Here is a 27667-nt window from a genome sequence, read left to right on the forward strand (position 1 = left end):
ACAAAGTCCCATTACATAAAACTCATAATTTTAATTTTGAATGTTAGTGTTGGACAGATTTGTTTATCCATGACCTTTCCCCCAGAACGTCAGAGTATTGTTCTCATCTTGTGCTAATCTAAAACCCAGCACAAGACAGGAAAATCTGTTATATTCTTTCCAACTCTACGCTTGGACAGTTTTAGTCTAGTTGGAGTCCTGTCATTTACAGAGAGAAAGCTAAATGAGTTTACTTCCCTTTCCTACACTTAGGCAAAGACACATGCATTTTCTTTCTGCCTTTTGTTCTCTGGGTTCATTGCTGTACTAAGATGGGCAAGCAGATAATCAAAACTTGATTGTGTCATATAATTATAGAATTATAAAAATATATGTTATTTTTCAGATGAAATAAATCAACAGCTTTCCCTAAAAAGTGACCGTGTAATTAATACCAACCTGTGTATATACAGTGGAAACTGGGTGAGTTGAAATTGTCAACAGTGGTTTGCCTCCATCTACCCATTTAATCTCAGGGCCGGAATGCTGATATAAAATAAAAGTTGGTATTTAATGTATTAAATACAAACCAGCTTTTATCTAACAGCTAAAAAAAACCAAATAGGATAGATATTATCTTGGGTTTTTTACTTTGCTCATGCCTGATTCTTGAATGTTAAGATATCCACTTGGAAGATAAGCAGATACTGGTATATGGTTGTTCATTTGTCACCACTCTGCCATCTTTTAATAACTGAAGCCAGGAATATCCAACTAGAAGAAATGTAAAGACAAATTATATCTTTGCTGTATTCTCTAGTAATTGTTTATGCTTAATTTTAGCTAAATATATCACCTATAAAAACAAGAGAATCAAACCTTGTGTTTCAATTATGTCCTTCTTCTTGGTGGTCCCTTTACTTGAACTGTCACAACTAACGTGATAGAAGGTAAACAATAAATGGTGTTTTTCATGCAGCTGTGTGGGGTAATTCTATTTTTACCTAATAAGAAATAAAATGCAAGTTTTGGTTTGGAAAGTGTCTTCTAGCAGTAGTATATACAAGTTTTACAATGTACAAACACGTAAGCATATATATATTATGACTGGACACATTAAGAGATTTTGTATTAACCTATAAGACCTTAAGCAATGAGGGACCAGCATACTGCCAAGCAAGCCTAGTTCCTACTGTGACCAATTCAAGATTATTTGATTGCAACACATTTCATCAATACTTATTTGCGGTGAAGAAGGAAGAGAACCAGGGGTTGACTGCTGGGGGTTCGCAGTGGTTCGGGAGAAACTCTAGCTAATATTCTGTTCAGTTTGGAGAACTCCTGGATGGCCCCACCCAACCCCCCACCGCCCCTCCCAGGAGTCCCTATGCAGCCTGTTTTGGATGAAGATAAGTGCAAGGAACATGCAGAGGCTCGAGGAGGGCAAAAAACGAGCCTACTGGAAGTTCAAGAAGGCCGGAAATGGACTTCCCAGAGACTGGAAGACCATTTTCACCCTCATGGAGGCTTGAGGAAAGCCTCCAGATCCCAGGGAGGGCAAACCTCCCCCCCCCCCGTGGTGCAAGAGGCCAACTAGGCCACGCCCACCATGGCCATGCCCACCCAGCAACTGGGCAGAGAACCCCTTGCTAAAATTGTTGAAGCCCACCCCTAAAGAGAACACTCTCTGTCATGGCATTTTAAAAAGATAACATAATAATCACTTAGAGTTAAACTAACACAATCTTATTTCAATGTGTGTTCTTGTACAAAATATTTTTTAATAAGGATGACATGTGATTTTCATCATTCTACTACTATATTACTGGTGGTTGCTGTTCTTTTCTGTTTTGTGAATTTGACTGGCTGAAGAACAAACTTCAAATAGCAATTCTTCCTACAAGAATCAGAGTGCTGCTAAAATGGAAATTAGACGAAGAGAACTGAAATACTGGTGAGTTTACAAAAATGAATAAAATGTACATTTTACATTTAAAAAAATAGAGTCGAATGCAATTTACATGCATTTCCCCATTAATTATCATCTGATCTGTTGCTACTCTTTGTATTTTTTTTTTCTTTCTGTACATGCTCACTATTTTCTTTCTTTTTGTAAAGAAAAAAATAGTTTTCCAGCATAACATTTTCCTTAAAAAAGCACCTAATCCCAAAAAGATCTTGCATATTTATTGCACATAATCTTACAGAGTTGTTGTCACTGGGTCACTATATGGGTAGAAACTGAGGGGAGACAGTAGACAGACTTACAGTATCTGCCTCCCTCTGAATAAAAATGCTTGGCATGTTGCAAAGCAACTTCTTATCCCACTGCATTTCTGGAGATTTGGAGATTTTTGGAGAAAGGAAAGAAGACAAAATTACCTCATCATAAAACTCTGGGTTTTGCTGGTGATGCAGAACTGCAAACAAACGCTTGTCTTGTAAATATTGGACCCCTGGTCTGCCATAGATGCACTAGGAATGAAACAGAGGAAGAAATTGATGATTTATACTGATCCTATTTTTAAGATATAATTTCTGAAATATTTAATGTGATATTTATTTAATGTTTCCCCTTTTAAATTCTTCTACAATATAAGTTAGCAAAGCTTCTCCTTTAATTATGTCTCAATGGATGAAAAATGCTCAGAAAATATTCTGCAGACTGTTACTCTATTTAGCAACACTTAACAGTAGGGATTTGAAGCACTTTGGTAGGGGTAGGTGAGCCCTATCAGCTTTCAGTCTCAAGTGCTTCACATTCCTACTGTACAACTTCTGGAATGTAACAATAAACACTTTGTGATATATGGAATATATGATAAAAGGATTATTATTTTTTAGAGATTGATTCTGATCGTACCAGGGTCTGGCGTGAATATGTGAGGAAGGGGAGACAGCTTTTGTACTAACAGAGCAAAGTTCAAACTCTGCTACGATTGCTTCTTCAAGGGGGAATTCCTAGTTTTTGCTGATTTCATTTCGTTATTCCTATGATGGATTTAGAACTTGTACTTTCCTTGAACCTGACAACAACTCAATGGGAAGCAACACAGAGATGAGAAATAAACTGAAAGTTTTTTAAAAAGTCAGGGTGATGCAATGTGCATAAATTGAGACTTGCTAAATTGCTTTAACCCTTATTTAGTGCTTCTATATCTCTTAAAACAAAGGTCTTTTTTTAAAAAATCATGGTATTTCTTACATAATATTGACTACATTAGGAATTTATTAATAAAAATTAAAACAAAGTTCTTTGTATCCACTTTTTCTTATCTGAAATTCAATTCTAAATACCAAAGAATATCCACATAAAACAAAACAAAAAACAGCTGTGTTAAAGGGATGTGCATTAACACAAATTATACCACATATCACTGTGAATGTTGCAATTTTTAAAACTTCCTGAAATATTGTTTTTGTTACTCTTATTCCTGAAATTTTGTATCTTTAAAGTCTGGGGTCAAATCTTTGTTAAAACACCTAATGGATAGGAAAAGTATATTTCATAAAAGCTGCACCTACTCTGATTTAAAACAGAAAAATCACGGCTCTGCCTCAGTATGAAAAATAACTTTGCAAGCAATGGTTGATTCTAATTTTAAGCAGCAAACTTCTTAAAGATGGGTTTATATCATTTGTTTATATTTCTACATGAATACGGAAAATAAGTTTAATGTAATACAGAAACCAAATTACTTAGCAGCTATAGTTAACTTGATTTCTCCTTCTGTATTATTTCACTGAAAAAACAATTCCAACTTCATTTGTTTCTTTGGAAAAAGCAGAGTAGAGTTGTGCTATAAACACAGCTTGTTCTTATAGTCAGATTTACTTATGTAAAACCCAGAATATAATATTAAGGAACTTGAGGATGTATCTTAGATTATTGCCCCATCATTTGTACCGTAAATTGATATTAATGACTGAACAACCACAAGCCAGATCAACGTACCTTCAGAGGCCGAGAATCTTCATCATCAGAATCTCTGAATTCTATGCACACTGCAATATTTCTTGCCTAAAAGAGCACAGAAAGTAAGTGTTAGTTCCTTTTATTTTCTAGTACATAAATCACATTTCCAACAATGAGGCACATTTTTACTCAGATTCAATTTAGCTTTGAATCTGAACAGAATTAACAGGCCTTCTACTCACCTTTGCAAATGACTTCTGACTGTCATATTTCAAGTGTTTTGGATAAACATAAAGGTGATTGTTGTAGATGGTGAAAGGCTGAGTATGTTTTGGTATACAGGGAACAAATTCCTCTACTTCAAACGTTACTACTGCCTTGGAACTGTTTTCAAACTGTATCATGGGAATGTATGATGAATTAACACAAATCTGAAAATATATAAAATTTGAATTTAAAAATGGAAGAACAAGCCATTGTACCCACTTTTTACAATAAGTTTTTCAATACTACTTGGTACGTCTGAAGAAACATTATCATTGTTATGTCTAGTTTCCTAAATAACTGGCAAACTTAGACATCTTTTCAGGCCTACAAGGAAAACAAAAAAACAAATATGACCTAACAGAAAAATAGTTGACACAATCTATTCAATCTCAATTATGAAAAAATACAAAGCATGCTTCAAAAGAGAATAGTCACTTCATTTCAAATTAACACAACAGTCAGTGGCTCTAGGTCACCCTGAAAGAAAGGATGTTGCTCTACCTCTAGATTGCTGGTACCGCACTTTCCCAATCCCTCCCAAAGGTCCCCAGAGAATCAGAGGGTCTGTGCAACATAGAGCATTATATCTTGTCTGCAGGCGTGGTATTCAGTTACCTTACCTACCGGTTCGCAAATGTGAGCACAGACTTCACCGCATATGCTTTTGGTGAAAAAGGAGCCTAAATGGGATGCCATAGAGGTGACAGGTGGGCAGGGCCACCCACGATTTCCGCTACCAGTTGGGTGAACCGGTCCGCACTGGTAGAATACCACCTCTGCTTGCATGATATAACAGAGTTCAGAAGCAGAATAAAATAGAGGAATCCTCCATCATTTGCAAAAAGTTCCTGATTTATGCTTTTCTCTCCTTCTGCCTGCCTACAATGCATGGTAAGTCCTTGACCTTTGGAGAGGCTTTTCAGAAGGCGAACAATGGAAAAAGATAATCTATCAGACGCTGAACTGTCCTCTGTGGGAGATGCTCCAGAGGAAGCTGCATTGAGATTGGACTAAATCTCTAAAATTCCTCCCAAATCTACAGTTCCATGAAATATATTTACTTTTTGTATTCTAGAGAAACAATTGTTGCTCCTATTGACATAATGTACAATACAACTTTATATCTGCAAACCCTAATCCATGCAGCTTTTAATTCAAAACATCCACAAAATGTTTTCACAAATTCCACAAATATTCACATCCACAAAATTACCTTTGCAATTTTTAGTCTTTTCAAAAAATGTCTTCTGCTACAAAATTTTTACTTAACCTGTACATTTGCAAGATTTTCATTTTTTTTTCTACATATAACTTTTTATAGTTTCAGACAACAGGAATTCCCTTTAATTGTTTTTTGTTTTCATTTTACCAGTAAGAAACATGTATAATAGTATCCACTTTTGCAAGGAAACCTTCAGAACTCATGAGTCAGGTTTCAAAACTCCTAATTTTTTCCAGAGTGTTCTTAATACCTCAAAACTAAATGTAAAATTATTGATTTTAAACTTTTTTAATCATGGAATACATATCGGTACTAAAGACTTCTGACATGTACAATTAAAGCCACTTTTGAATAAATAACATAGACAAAATCAGTTATAAATTAATTAAAAAACCATCTAAAACACAAAATAGGAAGATCTGGAGAGCTTTGATTTAATCATTTCACAACTCTTTTATAACTTTGCGGTCATAACTCTATTGGAGACAAAAAAGAGCACCACGCCATTCCAGGAAACACATGTGACACAAATCAGTTTATTACCTTTTCATATGAATAATTTCATCTCTATGTAAAACAAAGCACTCACTTTCTGAAATCAGCTAACAATTTAAGCATGTCTTCATTTGAAAGTTTGTTACTATCTTGTTTGTAAAGTGTAGAAAATCTTGCACCTTTGTCCAGTGTTCCAGCCATATCCTTAAACAGTGTTCTGAAATACAAGTTTTTAAAATGAAAACTGTCTGCATAAACATCATACTGGGAAAACAAAAACGAAAGGCAGTTTAGATAGTATTAACATATAACTTACTGAAATTAATATATAAATGGTTGAACAAAAGCAGGACATTCCAATTCTAGCTAATTTGTCATAAATGTTGGCTTGATGCCAAACTAGAAATACATTTAAACCATAACTTTTATTCAAGGGGAAGGAGCACTCACATAAATTAATTTACCAATTAATCTGAAATACAAATCAGAGAATTCTTGGATTAAATCAAGAATACTATCATGCATTACCTGGCTGCCCATGCAAATGGCATTCTGTATTGCCCTAGTCGTTGGCAAGCCTGTTTTGCATTTTTCAGAACCTTTTGAGCAACCTGTAAGCAATCAGAAAAAGAACTGAATTACAACTCAACCCCCCCCCCCGCATACATTCTTACTGAAACTGAAATTTCTTCCATTCCCTTTCTTAACTTACCAAACTACTATGGGCTTCAAACTCTCAATCAAATTCAGCATTAACTCCTAAAATTTATCTAAAAGTTGTTTCTTGTGTTTTTTTATTACAATTAAGTTCTCGTTTTCCAAACAAATCTTAAAATGAAAGCAATATTTGAGACTCCTTAACAGATTATTCAATAGTTGATTTTACTATCTTTTTTAGTCTGCTTAGGCAATTCGTAAACAAATTTCAGCACAGAAGATGCAACTTTGCCTACAATCTGTATTTGCCCATGTCTGCCGAGCATAGGAATTAAACTGATATCAAAATCTGGCAATTATGTCTTAAATATGTGCACATTTCAATTTGATGATGTTGAGTTACAGGTTATAGACAAATTCAGAAATTAGAAGTATCCAACAATCAAAGCAAATACCTTAGAAGAATCGGAACTTTTCATATATGGCTCAGCACAATGAGTTATGCTCCCTTGTAGGACTTTTTCTATTCTAGCCACTAGAAATATATCCGGGTGTGGACACGTTACTGAGAATATTCCCTAAAAACAAATTAATTGCTTCATTAATTCTTAAATATAAATATGGGACACTGATTTGTAATGCAACATTATTTTTTCCTTACTTGTTTGGGATATTGTAGTATAACATCTGAAATAATATCCTGAATTGGATGTAAGCAATCACTACTCCCATTCAACAACTCCTGTGATGTATTAGCTAGCATATGTCTCACTGTACTATGATTCAAATCAACATGGAAATCTGATGAAATCTTCCGATTATGCTTAACATCGAATAGTGACAGTGAGATGAAAAATGGCTCTACCTGGACATTAAAAAAGAAGACATGAATATAATAATGGTAAATGCTAATTTACTTGTAACAATAGATAGTGTAGAACTGCTGGTAGAAAACTCAGTTCTTATATTGTGTTTACATGATGAATGCCATTAAACAGAATAGTACCTTATGTTCCATATATTCTTGTCTAGATCATACTAGTACTATATATAGTCAAATGTTTAATACTACAATATTATACATCTTAAAAATTTACATGTGCACCTTACTTAAACAAAACATACTCTGTTCTATATAACTTCCAATTCCTTGCTGTGGTAAAACCTTGTCATTTAATTTGTTCTTTGACTGGATTGTAAAACTCTGATAAGTTTTCAGATGAAATTATATTTTCTCAGAATGTTTTGAGTCTTAAACATCAAAATATATATTAGATATTATTCTTTATACATTACATATGAAAGATTCGCCATTATATCTTACATTTGTTGTTGGTCCCTCTTCATTTTCAGCCACGCAGCTTTGTAGATTGAAAGATAAGTCATTGCACTTTACCAGGATTTTCTTCCCAAACTTCTCTTCAAATGGCTTAACTTCGGGCTCAATACCAGAGAAGTCTAGTTTCTTTAAAAGAAACAAATGTTGAAAATAACCTTTAAATATCAACATTATATAAAGGCTTTGGATTTTTTCCTGCAATCAGTCTTACCTGTGCATCTGGGTCCAGTGCAAAGAGCTTAACCCTGCTTTCATTTCTGAATTTGAATTCAGAATCTCTGCAAGTCTACAAAATAAAATAGCATTTTATAATGTGAATGTATGGTCACTTCGACTTCGTGGTACTGCATTGTTTTAAATGTAAAAATAATAAAAAAATATTTTTAAAAACATAAAAAACATAAAAAAATAAAATAGCATTTTTAAATTAATAAATATTTTTTCCTTCTTTCTTTACGGTAATTTCTCCTAGATTAAATGGATCTCTCAAGAACAGATGTTAAATCCTCTGTAGGACTAGTTATGATAACAGTATGAGACGACACAGGCCAATTTGGACTCTAGAATATTTCTCACAGGTATGGCGATCTGATTTTAATTTTAAATCTTTCTTCCAATTTCTCATCTCTAGGCATATTTCTATGTTCTTTGGATCATTTAATCATTCAAATCAATTAATTATAACATTTGTTTCATGAATAGCACATTAATATATTGATGTGTAAAAAGGAAAAAATAAAGAATTGCAAATAAAACCAGCGCAGTCACTTTTCTCCTTATTTCTTTTTTTATTTGTAACCTTCTCAGGCTTTACATTTCCACTTTTATTCATCCCTTTCCTTTAATTGAAGGACGAACTTGTAGACAATGTGGAAAGTAAAGGCCAAGTAGTCCCGATGGTGGTAGAAACACTTGGAGCTTTAACTCCTGAGCTGGGAGACTGGCTCCAACGAATTCCAGGAGCAACTTCAGAGCTTTCAATCCAAAAGAATGCAGTGCTAGGAACAGCTAAGATGCTGTATAGAACCCTTAAACTCACAGGCCTCTGGTGGAGGACCCAAAATTGAGGAAGACACAAACCCTCCATAAGTGTGAGAAGGCATTTTTTCATACACACACATATGTATATGTGTGTGTGTGTCTTTATATATGTATGAGTATTTATGTGTGTGTGCGTATAATGTAAATGTGTATATGTATATGTCTGTGTGTATTTTTGTTTATAAACACACATATACACAATACAGAAAGAGAAGATTGATGATGCATAGTAGGAAAGGAACAACACAGTAAGCATACACTAACAGATCCAGTCTGAAGTATAAAAATATGGTAATTCTTTAAATATGGTAATTCTTTAATATGCTACGGAAATATATTTCATTCTGCACTCTTTTACCAAAATAGAATCTATTTCTGTAAATTCTACATTTTACTTGCTTTTGTAGTCAAATATAACCTTTCTGACCAACTTTATTTCCTGTCTATAATTATTTTGGTTCGGAAAAAGAAGAAGATGACATTGGTAGAGAAGCCTTCAGTATACCAAGAATGGGATGGCAAGTATCTCTTGCAAAGATTTATCATGGAACAGAACAGGTGATCCTGTCATGAGTAGCCAACTTTAAAAAATGAAGGAAGACAGCATCTCCGTAGAGAAATACAATTGCCAAACCATTCTGTAGTGTTTGTTTCTACAGAAATATATAAAACAGACTGATGCCAAGAGACAGCATAATTCACAAGGGCACTTACATTTTGAAACCATCCAGAGATTAAACAAAATTAATCTTACTGTAAATAGCAACAAAAAGTGCACAGTTCAGAAGACAGGGAAAATAGTACCTAAGAAAAACATAAACCAAAATAGCTGCTGGATCTTAAGGAAACAGGAAGCCACATTTGAGGCACCAAGATTAGATATAATAAGCAGGTGTTCTGAACCTCAAGGGACAGTCAAATCCCAGTCACTTTCTAGAGTGCAACATTTCGTCTTTCACACTGTACTTTAACTGAATTTAGAAAGAAATAGTTTTGAATACATCTCATAAGTATGTATTTAGCTTCATGTGCATCAGTGGCTAATGCTATATACCATACACAACCATCCCAACATCACACACAAATCCCATTTTGCTTTTAATGACCATAAAAGACATTTCTAGAATGAAAAGTATGATGTGACTTCAATTAATTTAAACTTCACCTTGTAGAAAATTGCTTACTTTCTTTCCCAGTCCCAGAAAAAATGTTGGCATTCAGTCTCAAATGTTTTTTAAGGCTGTCCTTTATTGATATAAGTGTAATGTCCCAATACATGATAATATTCTATCAAAAAATATGTCCTAATTCTTACATTGGATTTTGAGATGTAGTGCAGATGTTTACCTGATCTAAGCAGAATGTTCAAGGGGCAAAAGCACACAGCACATTGCAAAGAATAGAAGTTTTTTAAACAGAGAGCCAAATAGGAACAAACTTTCTGGCAAGAAGAATTAATCTGTTAGTAACAAGTTAAGATAAAACAAATAAGAACTAAAATATTGAGTAAAGAATGGAGATGAAATTCCAGGCAAGTGTCTCATAGTGGGCACAATACAAAATAATCAGTGGTGAAATTCAAATTATTTACTACTGGTTCTGTGGGCGTGGCTTGGTGGGCATGGCAAGAGAAGCATACTGCAAAATCTCCATTCCCACCCTACTCCTGGGGAAAGGATACTGCAAAATCTTTAAACTCACCCCACTACTGGGGGAAGGATACTGCAAAATCCCAATTCCCTCCCCACTCCTGGGGAAAGGATACTGCAAAATCTCCATTCCCACCCTACTCCTGGGGGAAGGATACTGCAAAATCTCCATTCCCACCTCACCTGGGGCCAGCCAGAGGTGGTATTTGCCGGTTCTCCGAACTACTCAAATTTTACCCTACCAGTTCTCCAGAACCAGTCAGAACCCACTGAATTTCATTCCTGAAAATAATACGTTCCATTCTTTCAATTATTCCTCCACCACATGGACCCAATCTCCATTCCAAAGGGATCCTTTGGTATCTCCTTTTAGTAACAGCTTGCTTTGAGAAAAAAGGAGCTCAAGGCACACAGAATACTACCCAGAATCCTGCTTAATGTAATTCTGGGAGTTGAAGTCCACACGTCGTAAAGTTGACAAGGTTGAGAAATACTGAACTAAATTAAGAAGGAGAAGCTAAGGCATTTTAACTATGGATCTGTCTGTTACAGATATCATTTCTTCAAGTCTGATTCTCAACATACTGCTTTAGTATATCAATCTTATGGCTAAAGCAGACTATTTATTTTATTGAGTGTAATTTTTGAAAATGTAATACACAAACTTAAAAGCCAATGAAACTATTCTGACAGAAATATTTACTACCATTAATTTTTACTCTATCAAGGATTAGATCTACTTAAAGAAGTCTTTGATCGCTTTACAATGATCAGTATTAACTTTTTCTCTATATCTGCCTACCAAGAAAATCTAGCTTGAAATTATGAAAAAACGAAACCCAACTCAAAAAGCATTATTTCTACCAGCCTAAGTTTTATTTAACAACTATACTTGAAAAACAAACCTTCCTGGTAAGTATCAACATTCTTTCCTTAGTAAGGTGCATAAGCTAGCAATTTGCAAAATTCACTTGATTTAGAAACAAAGCATTCCAAAGAACTATGGAATGTTCTATTCCTGACCTTGATCATGACAAACACCTTTGGATCCTGCTGTCTTAAGTGACTGTTTAGTGACATCTTCCATCCTTCAAACCAGAAACAATCTGATGTTTTCAGAGAGTAGTTTGAATACCGTATTTTTTGGAGTATAAGACGGACCTTTTTTTCTCAAAAAAGAGGCTGAAAATCTGGATGTGTCTTATACACCGAATACAGCATTTTTTGCCTCCCAAAGCCCCGCCCCTTCACCAAAATGGCTGTGCATACCTTTATGGAGCTTTCAGAGAGCTCCTGCGGGCTGGAAAGGACAGAAATGAGCTCAAAAGGGGGCGTTTTTTGCCCCCTCAGCCCACAGCAGCACTCTTAAGTCTCCATAAGGCTATATATGCAATTGTTTTGATGAAAAACAGGTCATTTTTTTGCTCGTTTCTGCCCCCCACCTCCCAATAGCATTCTGCAAGCCCCCCAAGGCTATTCATGCCTTTAAAAAGGGGGGGGTCATGAAAAACGGGCCATTTTTGGGAGGTTTGCAGAGTGCAAATACTTTTTTTCCCCTTTTGGAAAGCTCTTTAACTGATTGATGAGAATTCCATTGATCAAGTGCTGTGCCAACAGAAACAAAGTCTTAGGTGCTGCAGATTATCAGCGATTTCCTTCTCCAGCACGTGGATAAATATACCTGGAAACATCTACCTACCTACCTACTCTCTCTCTCTCTCTCCTTACCTACCTACTGTATTTCTCCCCCCTCTCTTTCCCTCTCTCTCCCTACCTACCTATCTATTCTCTCTCTTTCCCTACCTAACTACTGTATTTCTCTCTCTCTCTTTCTATTTCTCTCTCTCTATCCCTTTATCTACCTACCAAACTACCTACCTACCTAACTACTCTCTCTCTCTCCCTACCTACCTACTGCATTTCTCTCTCTTTCTCTCCCTCTCTATCCCTCTATCTACCTACCTACTTTTTTAAAAATTTGCCTCTTCAAAACCTTGGTGCGTCTTATACTCTGAAAAATACGGTATTTAAAAAAAACTATTGCATCAAGAATACTATGCCCTGGATACTTTAAAACCATTTTTAATTTAAAGTATTTAATTCTATAAATCAATAAACTGCTGCTGGGATGATAGTTTGATACAGGTCAGAAGTGCAATTGTACATTCCGGGATGTTCTATTTTTGCAGATTCTATTACATACTGTCATTGAATTTCATACTTTAAAACAAAACAAAAAAGGCACAAGACTACCTTTGCAATTTCAGGAAGGTAAGCATCTAAACCAGATGAGCTGTCTATCCTGTTTTGTTCATCTTCTGGAAATTAAAAAAAAAGTTATTGAAGTCCCTTGATCACTATAGAAAAATGTTACAACCAAGAATCTCACAAGCTTTTCAAAGTTCTGGAAATTGCTAATCTTTCACACTATTCAGGAACAAAATTCAAACAGGAAATTTTCTATTTTCTGTTAGGTACTGTTTGATTTTGGACTGCATCTAATTTGTCACTATCAGAGGAATTCTGGCACTTGTAAGAATATCCACCAACTGATTCTTAAGAACCACAGTAGCCTGATTTGTAAAAACTAAATGAGATTCATTGTGGGTATATTATTTATATCTATATACAGTATATTATTTTGACAGTAAATATGTCTTGTTTTTAATAATACATATCTGTATAGGCTACCAAAAACAGAGGAAAGTACCATATAAACTCTCTTTTTATGACCCTGCAGTCCCTATTTGGGGTAGAATCAGGGCGACTAGATGAAAATGAGCATTTACCTTCTGACACCTACACAGAGTTCACAGCAGATATTTTTTCTTTGTGCCCTTGAAGAGAAACATCTGCTGTTACCTAGGATTGAACCCTCAACCAAGTGGAATGTGAGCATTTTCACCATTAGGCTACCATGCCACTGTTTGAAAATTACTTAACCAATTATTAATTATTAATTATAGAGAAAAATGTTTCTTTTAGTGAACAGCTTGAAATTAACTTGAAAATAAGCTGTGTTTACCATCATGGGAGTCCTCATATCTCTTTTCTTGCATTGCTGCTTCAAAAGTTAATTGGAGAATTTTGTTTAGAGTTGCAATCCATTCTTCCATTTCTGCTTCACTGTCTGCGGCAAGAAGATAGCTACTCTTGTCCTGCATCTTGAGCTCAAAGGCAAAACGTCGGACTTTATTGTTCTGCAATATAATGAAAAAATGTTAATCTAGCAGCTGCAACATATTTTCTTTTCTCCCTCATCCACTAATTTTGCATTGCTAAAAAGAAACTACCATTTTAGGCCTAAAATAGTGAACTGACAAAACATGTTCAGTCTGAATGAATGAATGAATGAATGAATGAATGAATGAATGAATGAATGAATGAATGAACGAATGAACGAATAATGGACAGACTGAACAATATGATTAATTGTGGGCAGGGTTTAATTTCTTGTGTAAACATCTATTGTTTTCTATTTTTCTATTCTAATTTTTTTGTGTGTGTGCGCGCGTGCGTTTTGTTGATTTTTTTTTACTTTAATATTTTTATTGATTATGCTCCTTTTGTGGGGTATGAGAAGGAAAAGGTGAGACAGTGGCTTTTTATAATATTTGTTAGTTTTTTAGACATAATTTTTAAGATTAAATATAATTAAATGATACAAATACTAAAACCCATTCAAGTATTAACAACCAAATACTTCCCAAATGACAGTTTGTCTATTTAGCTCAGTCTAGCAATGTTAGAACTCCTATTATATTGCCAAAAAAGCGAAAGAAGTCAAAACAGGTCAGACAATTAATAATAATTTGGGAGTTCCATAGATTCAATCTGAAAATGTTGATTACAAGAGATTATGTTACTGTGAATGAAGACTATGAAAAAAGCATTCAATTTTAGGAGTTGGGATAAAAAAAAAAACTAAAATATTTTCCATCTTAAGTTCTAGTTTTTCTAATTAACCCATTAGTTTTCCAAAATATTCTGCCTGAGAAGTATTATTAATTTATATAATAATATGGAAGAAGGACCAGTAATGAAGGATGAGAAGAATCTGGTTTGCCAGAAAATGTAAGATAAAATATTGAAGGTTTTCACTTATATTTTGCCCTGATTTTTAAAAAAACTTTGGCATTTTGGTTATTATCTTAAAATTATAATTAGCAAAATATATTTCCAAGGGGAAAAATACACATACTGATTGTGTTCACATGCAATATTAAATTATGGTTTAACACTATAAGCAGAACACCCTGAATAATGATGGATCACATTCTTATTTTCTTCTTGCAATTTTGGTAGACTTGAGCAGGACTGGCGTTTAATCTTTTCAATGAATACTAAATGAACACTAAAACCTACTGTTGAGTTTCTAAATTTTCTGCTGGCTAAAGTCCTGTAATTCAAGATTCTGTAAAAGTGAAAGTAAGCCCTTCTGAACTATTATCCCAAATGTGCCCAAAAGGGAAATGGAGATCATGATAATGAAGCTTTATTCAAGCTTATTTGCTTCTAAATATAATGCTCAACCAGAGTTTAGTGTTACATGAACCAGAAACAATTCCATATTAAACTATTAAACAGAGAGAAAAAAATATGAAGGCAATTAATAAGAGTACATAATTCCAGGTTTATTACATTAGGAACAAGTTCCCAACATTCTCCATGCTTAGCACGCAAATGAAAAATGGCCCTGTTTTTTGTCCTTTCTGGTGAGAAGATACTTTTTCAGTCTGTGTCAGTATTTTTCAAACTTGGCAACCCACTAGATACTCAAAAGGATAAATTTCATAGCAACAAATGTAGTAGCATCAATTCCTGAATATCTTTAAAACAAAACATGATTCTAGATCTATTAATTCAACATTTAAACTGGAACTGTTTAATTATTATTAAGCTCTTATGACAACACAGTATTTTATAATACTTGCTCACTAAAAACATAAAGCAGCTGTAATAAAAAAAAATATTTATATTATCCAAAGGACCAATAGTGCAATTCTAGTAAATTGATTTAAAAATATTCCATTGCTTTTAATGAATTTACACTCTATATGAGTAAATAAGTATAAAGGTGTTATTCCAAAGCACTAGAAGAAATACTATAGGTTTCTGCAAGAGTTACAAATCATACCAAGCAGTATAGTTCTCTACTTACTTGAACAACGCCCATACAGGAATCCAAAAAAATTGAGCCTTTTGGTTCTTTTGATATTTTTTCATCTTTGTAGAAATTAAGATTATAGGATCCATCACCAAGTTGAAGGAGATGAAAAAATCTTCGTTTGAATGACTAATTTGTGAAAAATGAAATTATATTAAAAACAAAAGCAATGTGACACAGGGATCAAAAACATCTCTTTAATTGCACCCACAACACTGCAATTTTTGTAATACATTAAGAAGTATTGCTGATATCACAGTCAATGTGCACTTGTACATTATACAGCATCACAGTATTTTATGAGTAGACAAAAAATATACATACCCGCATAGTAACACTGATTGCACTGTTCATGTTCCCTTTATATAACCATCCTTGTTTTGTAAGGCCACCCTTTTGAGATCCCAGAGATGCTGCATCCTATTAAAAAATAAACTTCACATAAACTCATGAATAAAACGGTTTTGTAAAAAAATTAAATCTATAAATAATAAGCAATAAGCAAGTGCTTTGATGTAACTTAAATATGAAGAAAGGTTCCCTATGCTATAAGACTATTGAGCATAAATCAATGTTGCCCATAGAAGAGAAATGTAGTATTGTAACACTCATTCATTATGGTTTCCCTTCCATTGTGAATTATTAGATCATAAAAGCTAATGTAAATTCTAAAAATGCTGCTAAATTTCATTAATGAAATGAATAACCTACTTCTGTTGTCAGGATGAAACACAGCAAAGAATTGAGTTAAGCACACTATTTAGCAATTTTGTAGATGATTTCAGAATGCTTTATCTTTTAGGAAAAAGTCTAAATACCTTGGTCAGAACAGCCAGGCAATCTCTCTATTAAGGACTGGATTAGCTGGGATTAATGTTCCTGTCCAGTCTATTATGGTATCCCATCTGTTATATGGCCCTTTGGAATAACAGCTCCCCTCAAGATTAAATTGTCCCAATGCTGTTGGCCTTTCACAAGGCCTCAGATATGGTTTTGTCACCAAGCACAGAGGTACAGATACAATACGTGGTAGAATGCAATAGTTTGATTTGCTTGTTGTAGCTTTTTTTTAACCTTAAATGGGTGTTATTGTCTTTTTTTGTTATATGTTGTTATTGTGCTTTTAACTATTGTTAGCTACCCAGATGCATGAATCTCAGATTGAAATTAGAAGTACATAAATCAAATATAAAAGTTTTAGCTTGACAGTAAAAAGTATGTAAAAGAAGAGGTTAAAAGACTCTCCTAGAGATAAATCTATAACCTGGTCTCTAAACAAAGCTGTAAGTTCTTGTAGATCAGCATAAGCAAAAGACCACACTAATAAACCATTAATTCCCAGAGAGTTGGAAGAAGCAAGACAATGTGCTATTTATCTAAAAAGATTAAGGAAACTAGATTCTTAAAGGGAAAAAAGAAAGGCGAAAGGAACCATATATAAATAGCAATGGTGTTAGATGATATTAGAGAGAAGAATCTTTCTTAAAATATAGTAATAACTTTTATCTTTTTCTTTGCTATATAAATTCATCCTGTTTTTTAAGGATTATGAATTAATATACTTTTGAATATTTTAATAATTTTTAAATTCTTGTTTTATTTATTTATTGGGTTTATATGCAACAAACTGATACACATTTATAGTAGCTTAACCATACCATAAAGATAAGATAATTTATGGTGTGTGTATTTTAAATCTAAATATTTTAATGCTGCATACCATCTGGAAATACACAGAATTATAAGGTGGTTTTAAAATAATAAACAAAATATGTAAGGAACAATCATGCACTTCCATCTATAAACAATTGAAAATTCTTATGCCTAATACAGATCACTGGGGCAAAGTAATATATTATTCAATATATTTTAAAGATTTCAGGATAAAGTTACTTCTTATTAAATATTACATTTTGTTACTCCCAAAGGGGCCTATATCATAACAACAATTTAAAAATGAACTGAAGTAAAATAATACAAAAAAATAGACTTGCCTCATCCTTATCTGCTTCTTCATCAACTTCAAAAACATGAACTGGAAGCTTTTCTAATCTATTCCCTTTGCTAAAAAAAAGATACCATAACACACAACAATTATTACAATAATCCATACTGCAACAATTTACCAATGTGTGAAAGTATGATTAAAATATAGAGTACACAAGAAGTTCTAAAAGAGAATGTCTACATGAAGGTAATAAGTTTTGATTTGGTTTTTTTTTCTTACTTTTGTATCTTGAATGCAAATGTAGCTAAGATTTGGAAACAATTTGAAATTTGTTTTACAAAAGTAGGGAAAATCATTTAAATGACTGTTAAACTAATTGTTGACATACTTGTTATAATCTATCAATATTAAATTTTCACCTGCTAAAAATGAGGATTTGCAACATATTATTTCTTCATTGAACTGACATTCCGCTTTTATAGGAAAATGGTTAACACAGCCTCATACATTTCTGCAGCTATCTGTATACAGTACTGATATAGTATTCATATTTCACATTTCAATTAAATTAATTAAAAATTAATTATGAGTTATGACTAAGCATCATGGCTCTTGCTTCTCCTGAAACCATGAAAACAAACTGCAAATGCTCTTTCCATGTTGTTTTTATGAAACCCATATTGCAGGACTGAATCATCCTAAGAAATTAAACCTGGAAGTCAGGAAAAAACATGTTTCCAAATCTGGCATGTTAGAACTGAAATGAAAGTAATTTCCAAGAATCTACCACATTAAATATTAAAAGTTAACAATTATTAGTAAGCATTAATATAAAGCTTAAGACAAAAATTACTTACTTTGGAAGTTGCCGAAAGTCTCCTGAGTAATCTTCATGTTTGAAATTGACAACATGCCAGTCAGAGATGTATGTCTTAATACACTTTAAATCAGGACAAAAATTAAACTTTAGGTCACTTCTTTATGCAACAATACATTTATCTTAGTAATTTGAGTATTTGATCTGATCACACTGCTATATCTATGCTAATTAGAGAAAAAAATTTCATTACAGGAAGTGGACAGGATTTTTGTCGATCTTAATTCAACTACTTAGATCCCTGCCCCTCCTGGCTGGTCAGAGCTACCCAGGATAGGATGTGAGATTGGGTGGGTGGTAAACTCTTCCTTGAGAGAGGGGGAATCCCTCTGCTTCTGAACAAAGTGGTGGAGCATTCCCTTCTCAAGAGACATTGCTTAGTTTGGACAACATCCAGTTTCCAACCTTTCCTTTTTAGGGAAGATTCTGGAAAGGACGTGGTCACACTTCAGCTTTAAAGGACTCTGGATGAAACAGGTTAATGGACTCCCTTCAATCAAGATTCAGGCCAAAATAAGGGAACAGAGATAGCATTGACTATGCTCTTGGATGACCTCGGGAAGGCGAGAAGGATGGGGGTAGACCATTCTTGTTTTTCTTGATCTCTCCGTGGCTTCCAATGCCTTTTTCATAATATCCATGGGGGGGGGGGGCTATTGTGCCCACTTCACCATTTGTTTGGAGTGACCAAAATTGAAACTTTATGCCTTTTTTTTCTCTTTTTAGTTAAGGTTGTCCCCCCCACCCCCATTGTGGCTTAATTTCTCTGATTTTATGCCATTACTATGATTCATCTTAGGGTAGGAATTGCTAGATTTCTCACTTAATATAATCCTGATGGTGGTATATGAAGATGCAGAGACATCCTTTACAAAGCATGCCAATCAGACTTGGCTGCCATACTTGAAGGTATGTTCCTGGACAGTTATTCACTTTTTTTTCCAATCCGGGTTGATTTCTAAGCCAAATAACAACTCCCAAATTTCAGAGCAGCCCTAATTCTGGCAAGAGTTAATGCCCCCCCCCCCAAGGAGCTATTCTTCAGGGGAAATTAATCCCATTTGAATAACACTTTACCCCTGTATTGAAGGAGTTCTGAAACACTAACCCATATTACTCTATTTTTACATTGTTCTTCTTACGAACATGTCCCCTTTGGAGCTAACCGTAGGCTATTTATCCAGGTTGCCAAGCCCTCCAGTTCCATTTTATTTACGGTTATTGTCTGTTTACTGTGATTTTATTTCTCTTAACTTGGCTACGTTTTATTTTACTATTTGAAAAATATCCTAAACTTTAACTTCTCCAATACTGTACATGTTTTACTGTGGTTTTTGTTTGCTATATTACCATTTGTCTTCCTTTTCTTTGTTCTTTGGAGCTGATCATCAGCTGCAATAAAGTACTACCACTAATACTACTAAATTATGATGAATGACAAAAAATTATTCATTCCTATTAAAGTCAGAAGCAACATACTCTTTAACTAAACCATACCTGTAGAGTTTATTCTGGCATTCAATTTTCTATAACATAATGGAGATATTTTCTAAGAAACAGAGTATCTTGGAGAAAGGAGAATGGTACTGCAATCTGCCTATAGGTCTGTACTACTGTATGAATGAAGAAGTCGTCTGCCAGAGTGATTTAAAGAGATGTAATTGTGAACAATTGACAGCAATAAATGAGTGCAGAAACTGACTTGCTCAATCATCTAGCAATTTAATTGGACTGAATTTAGAATGGAGAGACGACTGGATTTGGATTGATACAGATACAGCATGCGAGGTTTCAAAATGTATCCTCCATGAGGAATTTAGAAGAGGAAAATCTCTACTTCTATTGTCCAAAATCTCTCTCGCTAAAAAACAAAGAGGTAAAGTAATATGCTCAGGTTCAAGATGTAACTATTTTGTTCTATATTTATTAAACAAACAAAACATTATTTTCTTTTCCTCTTTCTTTGTTCCAGAAATACTAACAAAGTAAAGCATACTGTTCAGAATGATAAAACAGCCTATTTCTTAAATATCCAGCATACTCCAAGCAGCTAGTTTGATAAAAAGTTTTTACAAAACTCCAAACAGCTTCTAAAGTCTTACTGAATAGTACTTTGAGACTGCTACTCTAGCCAGCTGGAGCTCTGAGTAAAGGGTGGAGATGAATCGGAACACTTTATTGTTGTTCTGACTGGTTACAATAACAAAGCAAATTGTAATATAGACTTAAGTAACTAGGCATACCACCTCTGGGCTGCAGATGAGCTCCAGATGTCTAAGAGGTATAAAAAACCTGATGTTATCTAATGACTATTCAGATTTTTGTAGCCCAGAAGTGACGTATGTTAGAAAGATTTAAAAAAAATATTACCTCTGTTACAAATAAGCTGTAAGCTTCTTTCTCTGCATTCTCTGGAATTGTAGAACATACATATTGGTGTTGTCGTTTCAATACTGCAGTCTTTAATGAAAAAAATACAATCAATAAGAACTTTATTTGCAAGAATAGGGTTTAGCCCTTATAGTTCTAACGTATAAAAAAGGTAGCCAGCATATTTCTGCCAATTAGCATCCCATAATAAAAACTATTAAGTGACTCTGGACCCATCATTATCTTTCAGCCCAACCACATCAAAGAATTGCTATTATGGGGAAAATGGGAGGAGGAAGGAATGTTTGGTATGTTTCCTGCCTTGAGTTATTTATAAAAATAATAAAGATGGAATTTTTTAAAATTAAAAAAAATATGAGTTGAAAGGCAAGCACGTTCTAGAGCTGGACACATGGTATTCAATCATGCTCAGATTTCTAGTATCTAGTTGGGAAAATATACTTCTAGACCAGGGTTTGCTAAAATCTTCAAATATTTTGGGGTAGTGTTTAATGTAACCAGTAAATACAGGGCAGATATATAGTCTGCTGTCTAAAATGCATATAAGTCACAATAACACTATATAGTAGTCCTTTGATTGCACTAGAGATGCATCATCCACACCTATTGTCCTAAAAGTATTCTCAGGTAGAGTATACTTCCTTCACTCCTTCATTCAATAAAAATATTGAAATTTTGCTGCAGTGTGATGACATCCACGAAAATCCTCAGAATTCTTCAACAACATTCTTTATTAATTAATATCCTTTAGCTATGCATGTATTGACTTATCTTATAATCAGCATGTCACAACTGCTATTGTCAAATGCTTTGTTGAGATCAAGGTCTATTATGTCCACCTCATTTCCATATTCTAAGTAACAAAGCAATCTGATCAAAGTCCAAGATAAAGTTAATTTGGAAACAATTGCTCATGCTGGCAATTACCACACTGTTTTTGAAATCTGCTCACTTGCTTTATAATCTGCTCTAGAATCTTTCCAGGTATTGATGTCAGGCAGACGTGACTCTTAATTCCTCAGATTCCCTCCTTATTGTTTTTAAAGATTGGAATATTTGCACTTAGTTCTCCAGGATTTCCTAAATATGATGCCCAAAGGTTTATCGAGATATCAACTAAGGCCTAGGAAGCAATTCATCTGCCCTGGACATTTAAACTCAAAATCAGTAGGAATCTCTGAGTAGATTTTTTAAAAAGTTTTATCTTTATTCCTATTTTTCTCATTGTTGTCATAATTTCCTCATAGAACTAAATTTTATATTGGAAAAAATGGAACTAATATAAAAATAAATTTTGCTTTGTAGCATTTTGCCGCAGTAGATAGACAGAGTATCTATCTGTCTTTTTTTTTTTTCTTTTAATACCTTTCAGCATCTTTAGTGCATTTTCAGTTTTTGCTTTCCTGACATCCCTGTTTCAGTTCTGGTCTACTGTATATATTTCCAGTTGCAATGTATGGCTGTGAAAGTTGGCCCATAAGAAAGGCTGAGTGCCAAAAAATTGAAGCCTTTGAACTATGGTGCTGGAGAAGATTCCTATGAGTCCCTTGGACTGCAAGGCGATCAAACCGGTCAGTCGTAGAGGAGATCAACCCTGACTGCTCTTTAGAAGGCCAGATCCTGGAGATGAAACTCAAATACTTTGGCCACCTAATGAGAAGAAAGGACTCACTGGAGAAGAGCCTAATGCTGGGAAACATTGTGGGCAAAAGAAGAAAGGGATGACAGATAATGAGGTGGCTGGATGAAGTCACTGAGGCTGTAGTTGTGAGCTTAAATGGACTCCAGAGGAGGGTAGAGGATAGGAAGGTCTGGAGGAACATTGTCCATGGGGTCACAATGGGTCGGACATGACTTTGCAACTAACAACAACAAATGTATTTGTTTTGGTGACCAGGTTTTGTTTCCGTATTCTTTGTGCATATTTTTAAAAAATCAGAACATTTTATTTCTTAAGTTTTCTATGTAATTTTAAAAAATATTTTGCACATGGTAATAGTGCAGTTTGATGTTTTCTCAAACGTACTTATATATGTGCATATTTTCTGAGTTTTAAACTCATTCCAATATTTTCAACATAAAGCATGTAAGCATATATTTTGTTCATCAATTTATTCAACAGATATCATTGCATATTTTTGCAGCAGTTAATTTACTATATATCTCCCAATCAAATCTCCTAGTTGAATTCCTATAACATCATTGGTCATACATCAGTTATAAACTTTAAACTATATTATTATAATAATATAATAATAAATGCAAATAATAAATGCAAAGATATTGCCATTATGAATATCTCAGTGTTGATTTCTAAAGCTTTATTGGACAACCTGAAGCTGTTTGGTCAAAATTTCAGAGATATATTTCCTTAACTAAATAAAGAGAATGACCACAGGCGGGCAAAAAAAAGCAATGGGCGTGGGAGTCTTCCGATTTCCTGCTGGCATCCCCATTGATTTTCTTTGTGGGAAGCTGCAGGGAGTGTTGGAAATAACAATTATGTGACTGCGGGTGATCATAGTGGCACAGCAATGCTGGAGCATCCACAACTTCACCAAATTACAATCTCATGGTGGTAATGGGCCCTAGATGTTGGATACATTCTTTATGTTAACCCATTTGGGGTACTTTGATTCAAAAATTATTGCCTTATGGTGTATCATTTTGCTTAACAAACATTTTATAGTAATATTATTTGTTCTGAGAAGTATATTTTATATATACACATATACATGTACTCCATGTTTAATAATCATGAGTTTAGTCAATGTTTGAAACTCCTAAAGTGTTGTAAAAAGTAACTTATGATCAGTGCTTGTACTTACATACATGTTCTTTTCATGAGGGCCTTCCAACAACCAAAGCCAATGGGGAAATAGACAGAAGGTTGCACGTAATGCTTACATGATGTCTCACTTAATGACTGTAGGAAATTTGCTTAACAACTGTAACCAGGATTGTTGGACCTGCTGTTGCTAAACAGGACAGTCATGTGTTGTCTCACTTAATGACCACTTTGCTTAGCCATGGAGTTGCCAATCCCAATGTACTTTTCAGTACAAATATTATTACTACAGTAAAAGTATGCAGAATGAAAATATATCAAAATTGTCTTAGCTACAACTGCCCAGAGTAATTTGGGAGTTGGGCAACATATAAATTAAATTAATTATAATTTTGATATCATATTTTCTCTCTCTGAAGAAATCTAAGGCTGTTTTCATATGACAGCTTTTGTCCTACCACCTTTTTTTTCACTTAACAAATTTGATGCAAAAATAGAAGATTAGAAAACAGACAATTATAAATAGAACATTACAAGATCCATTCTTTACCCCTATTCCCCATCTCTGAAACACTGCATGTAGTAGGTAGAGACACTTCATAATAACAGCGAAATCTAGAAATATCTTAAGACAATGTTAAATCTGTATTAGAGGTCAATGTTCTGGTAATAAATTCCAAAATGTTTAACTTTTAAAGTACATATGTACTTCCTATTGTTTATAGTCACACCTGTTTCCTGCATTTGATGTGGTTCCTTCCATAAATGTTCAACATATTTTTTATTGGATCTACTAAATATAGTTTTCTCCAAACACACAAGTAAATAGTTCAATGCCTTTAAAAGAGGAACAACCTTCTTTAAAATATGAATTATTTAGGCAAAACCAGTCATATGTAAAAATAAAAAGTTTAATTCTACAATAAATCTGTTTTTTTAAGTGTTTCTAATTACATTCTTTTCAAAGGCTGAAAACAAATATAATCAGTATATCAAACTATGCATGCCACATAATTTGAGTTGAGCAGCCACGTAAATATATAATTTAATCATCATTCATGTTATATTATTTTATTCTGAAAATGATCATCTTTCCAAATAGAAGTAAAAAAAAATGATGTTCTAAATAACATTTCAGATTTTAAATTGTACCATATCAAGACATTTTGAGAAAGTCATTCTAGAAAAACTACTCTTTTTTTTAAATCAAGTAATTTCATTAAAAATTACAATTAGAATAAAATTAATACCAATTTGGGGGGGAAGTGCAGAAAAAAAGAAAAAGAAAAATGGAAGGAAAAATAAAAGAAATGAGTTAAAAAGAAAAAATATATAAAGAAATGACTTCTCACTTCAACACAAGTAAAAACAATTGTAGTAACTTATCACATCCTCTTAAAATACAGTAAATGACATCATTTTCCCCTAGTTGATTTCCATCTATAAACAAATCCTTAAAGTATTATCATTTCAATCCTGATGTCCCAAAGAAACTTTTCCAAAAGGCAACTGGACTTTCTATATTTTTTTCCTTGAAAAAGGGTGTTGCTTCTTATCTGAGATGCCTCTTCTCATAGGGTGGAGGCAGCATCCAGGTTGGGTTAACCTTCATCCACTCATTGCGAGGACTGAGTCTGGTAAAGTTAAGTCTCGCCCATGTTGCTAGGCAACCCAGCTTTTTGACGAAGAAAAACTCCAGACCCAGTGCGTCATCCGTCTCAGTCGTTATGTACATATATTCCGGCCATCAATGTGAATATTCCTGCTGAGGTTTCTAATGTAGAGGTCAGTCACATAAGTCAATCATATGAACAGCATAATCAATTAAGGACAAAAACACCCCCTTTTTGAACCAGTTCCATGCAGGGGGGGCTGGATGCTGCCTCCACCCTATGAGAAGAGGCGTCTCAGGTAAGAACCAATGCCCTTTCTCCATAGTGGGGGAGGCAGCATCCAGGCTGGGACGTACCAAAGCTGTACCTGTCCCAGGGAGGGTCTAAGACTGGTTCGGTGAAGTCTCAGCCCTAACCACTGACTGTAGCACCCTGCGGCCAAAGGCCGCATCTGTAGATGCAAAGGAGTCCAGTTTGTAGTTCTTGATAAAGGCCGACGGAGTGGCCCTAGTTGCGGCCCTGCAAATTTCCTGCAAGGAGGCCTGAGCCACCCAGGCCACTGAGGTGGCCGCACTCCGTGTAGAATGTGTGGTAATCCTACCCGGCACCTGTGAGGGTTGGGACTGGTACGCCAAAGAAATGCAGGCCCTCAACCACCTGCCTATGGTAGGAGAGGTAACTTTATTGCCTAAGGAAGCCAGCTGGAAGGACACAAAGAGAGTCTCAGATTTTCGAAATTCAGACATGCGTTTCAAATAAATCTTGAGAACCCTCCTTACATCCAAAGTGTGTCACTTGTGTTCCAACGGGTGAACCGGACGGGGACAGAAATACCAGTTGTATTGCCCGTATGTCGAGGAGATGTTGGATTACCTCCTGCATGAGACATCTGCAAGCTGAGTTGGATGAGATCGGGCAGGTCCTGAACAGCCTGGGAGGGGGGGGGGGGTTGGAGATGAACTCAATGGCAAGCCCTTCTCTAACAGTTGATTTAACCCAAACATCGGAGGTGGTTGTGTCCCACACATCAGCAAAGAGGGCTAACCTACCCCCGATGGGATAACTGGCCCTCAAGGGACTAGGTTCGGCGGTAATAACATCCCCCTACTGTTTGAAAGGGACGCCTGGAGGACTTTCCCCGCTGATAGCGGTCAGATTGGGCTCTCTGCCTGGAAGAGTAACCTCCCTGCTGCCTATATCCCTGGTTACCATAGTCCAACCCCCAAAAGGAAGAACCATAGTCCTGGTTCCGAAAGGATGAACCAAAGTCTTGCCCTCGAAAGGAAGAATGCCTGGGATAAGGAGCCTGACGATTGAAGCCCTTCTTAGGTGCAGTAGGGAGGACCTTCCTCTTCTCCTTATTCTCCACCAGATAGGGATCCAAGGCATCCCCAAAGAGAGAATTGCCTTTGAATGGAGTAGAAGCCAATCGCCACTTGTGGCGCACATCAGCCTGCCACTGCTGAAGCCACAGGATCCTGCGGGACGCCACCGAGAAAGCCATGGCCCTAGCTGCAAATCTGACAGACGACAGGGAGGCATCCGAAGCAAATTGCACAGCTGCCAGTAGCTTCACGATGTCCTGATGTGCTCGTATATCCGTGATGGAGATACGCTGTTGCAGCCTGAAGCCAAAGAAGACAAGGTCGGGTGAAAAAGGAGGCCGTGGTAGAGGCCCGGACCGCCCAAGCAGCTGCCTGGTGTCCTCTTTGCAGTGTGAGGTCCGCCTTCTTTTCCTCTGGCTTCAGGATGTCCTCTGAAGCCCCTGGCATATGAGCTGGTGTATAGAGAGCGATTACTGGGGATAGTAGCAGGGATAGACAGAAACTGCGCCAATTCATTAGCAACATTGAAAAACTTTTTATCTGAGGTGGAGGGGCTTGGCCCAGATGTGGGAGCAGCCCATTGACGCTGAATTAAATCCACAAATATCTTTGGCATTGGTATGTTTCAGCTGGGAGAGACTGCTCAGAATACAAGGATTCAGCGCAAACAGTTGCTGGTTGAGGGGTGGAAGCCGCTGGCTAGGACCCAATTTTTGAGGCTACTTTGGCTTTGTATAGCAAGGATTGGAAAAGAGCTGGAGGGAAGAGGCCCAAGAAGGCTTTTTGCTCTGTCTCCCTGCCCTCATCCTCGGATAGCTCAGCTTCCTTGAGCTCACCCTCCTCTGATTCAGAGGAATCATCCTGGTCTTCCTGCTTAGATACCACCTGCCCTGCAGGGGGTGCCACTGGAGTAGGAGCCGGTGGTGTTGCCACAGGGGCAGTAGCCTGTCTTTGTGCCAGGGCATCCCATTGTTGCAACCCTGCTGTGATGCC

General features: G+C 35.4%; 1 protein-coding gene across 1 annotated transcript in view; it reads right to left on the bottom strand.

Annotated features, from left to right (window-relative positions):
- Nucleotides 1-27667, bottom strand: part of DOCK9 (dedicator of cytokinesis 9) — a 132583-nt gene that overhangs the window by 60126 nt on the left and 44790 nt on the right. Inside the window, 23 exon segments of the mRNA XM_032226410.1 lie at nucleotides 439-525; nucleotides 631-696; nucleotides 698-753; nucleotides 859-967; nucleotides 969-983; nucleotides 2362-2454; nucleotides 3935-4000; nucleotides 4138-4326; nucleotides 4416-4446; nucleotides 4448-4486; nucleotides 5974-6096; nucleotides 6408-6490; nucleotides 6992-7114; nucleotides 7198-7401; nucleotides 7861-8001; nucleotides 8087-8161; nucleotides 12819-12883; nucleotides 13591-13765; nucleotides 15727-15861; nucleotides 16057-16152; nucleotides 17727-17796; nucleotides 18538-18620; nucleotides 20928-21017. Coding sequence (XP_032082301.1) covers nucleotides 439-525; nucleotides 631-696; nucleotides 698-753; nucleotides 859-967; nucleotides 969-983; nucleotides 2362-2454; nucleotides 3935-4000; nucleotides 4138-4326; nucleotides 4416-4446; nucleotides 4448-4486; nucleotides 5974-6096; nucleotides 6408-6490; nucleotides 6992-7114; nucleotides 7198-7401; nucleotides 7861-8001; nucleotides 8087-8161; nucleotides 12819-12883; nucleotides 13591-13765; nucleotides 15727-15861; nucleotides 16057-16152; nucleotides 17727-17796; nucleotides 18538-18620; nucleotides 20928-21017 — 2214 coding nt within the window.

Source organism: Thamnophis elegans, chromosome 11 (genome assembly GCF_009769535.1).
Source record: "Thamnophis elegans isolate rThaEle1 chromosome 11, rThaEle1.pri, whole genome shotgun sequence".
Taxonomy (NCBI): domain Eukaryota; kingdom Metazoa; phylum Chordata; class Lepidosauria; order Squamata; family Colubridae; genus Thamnophis; species Thamnophis elegans.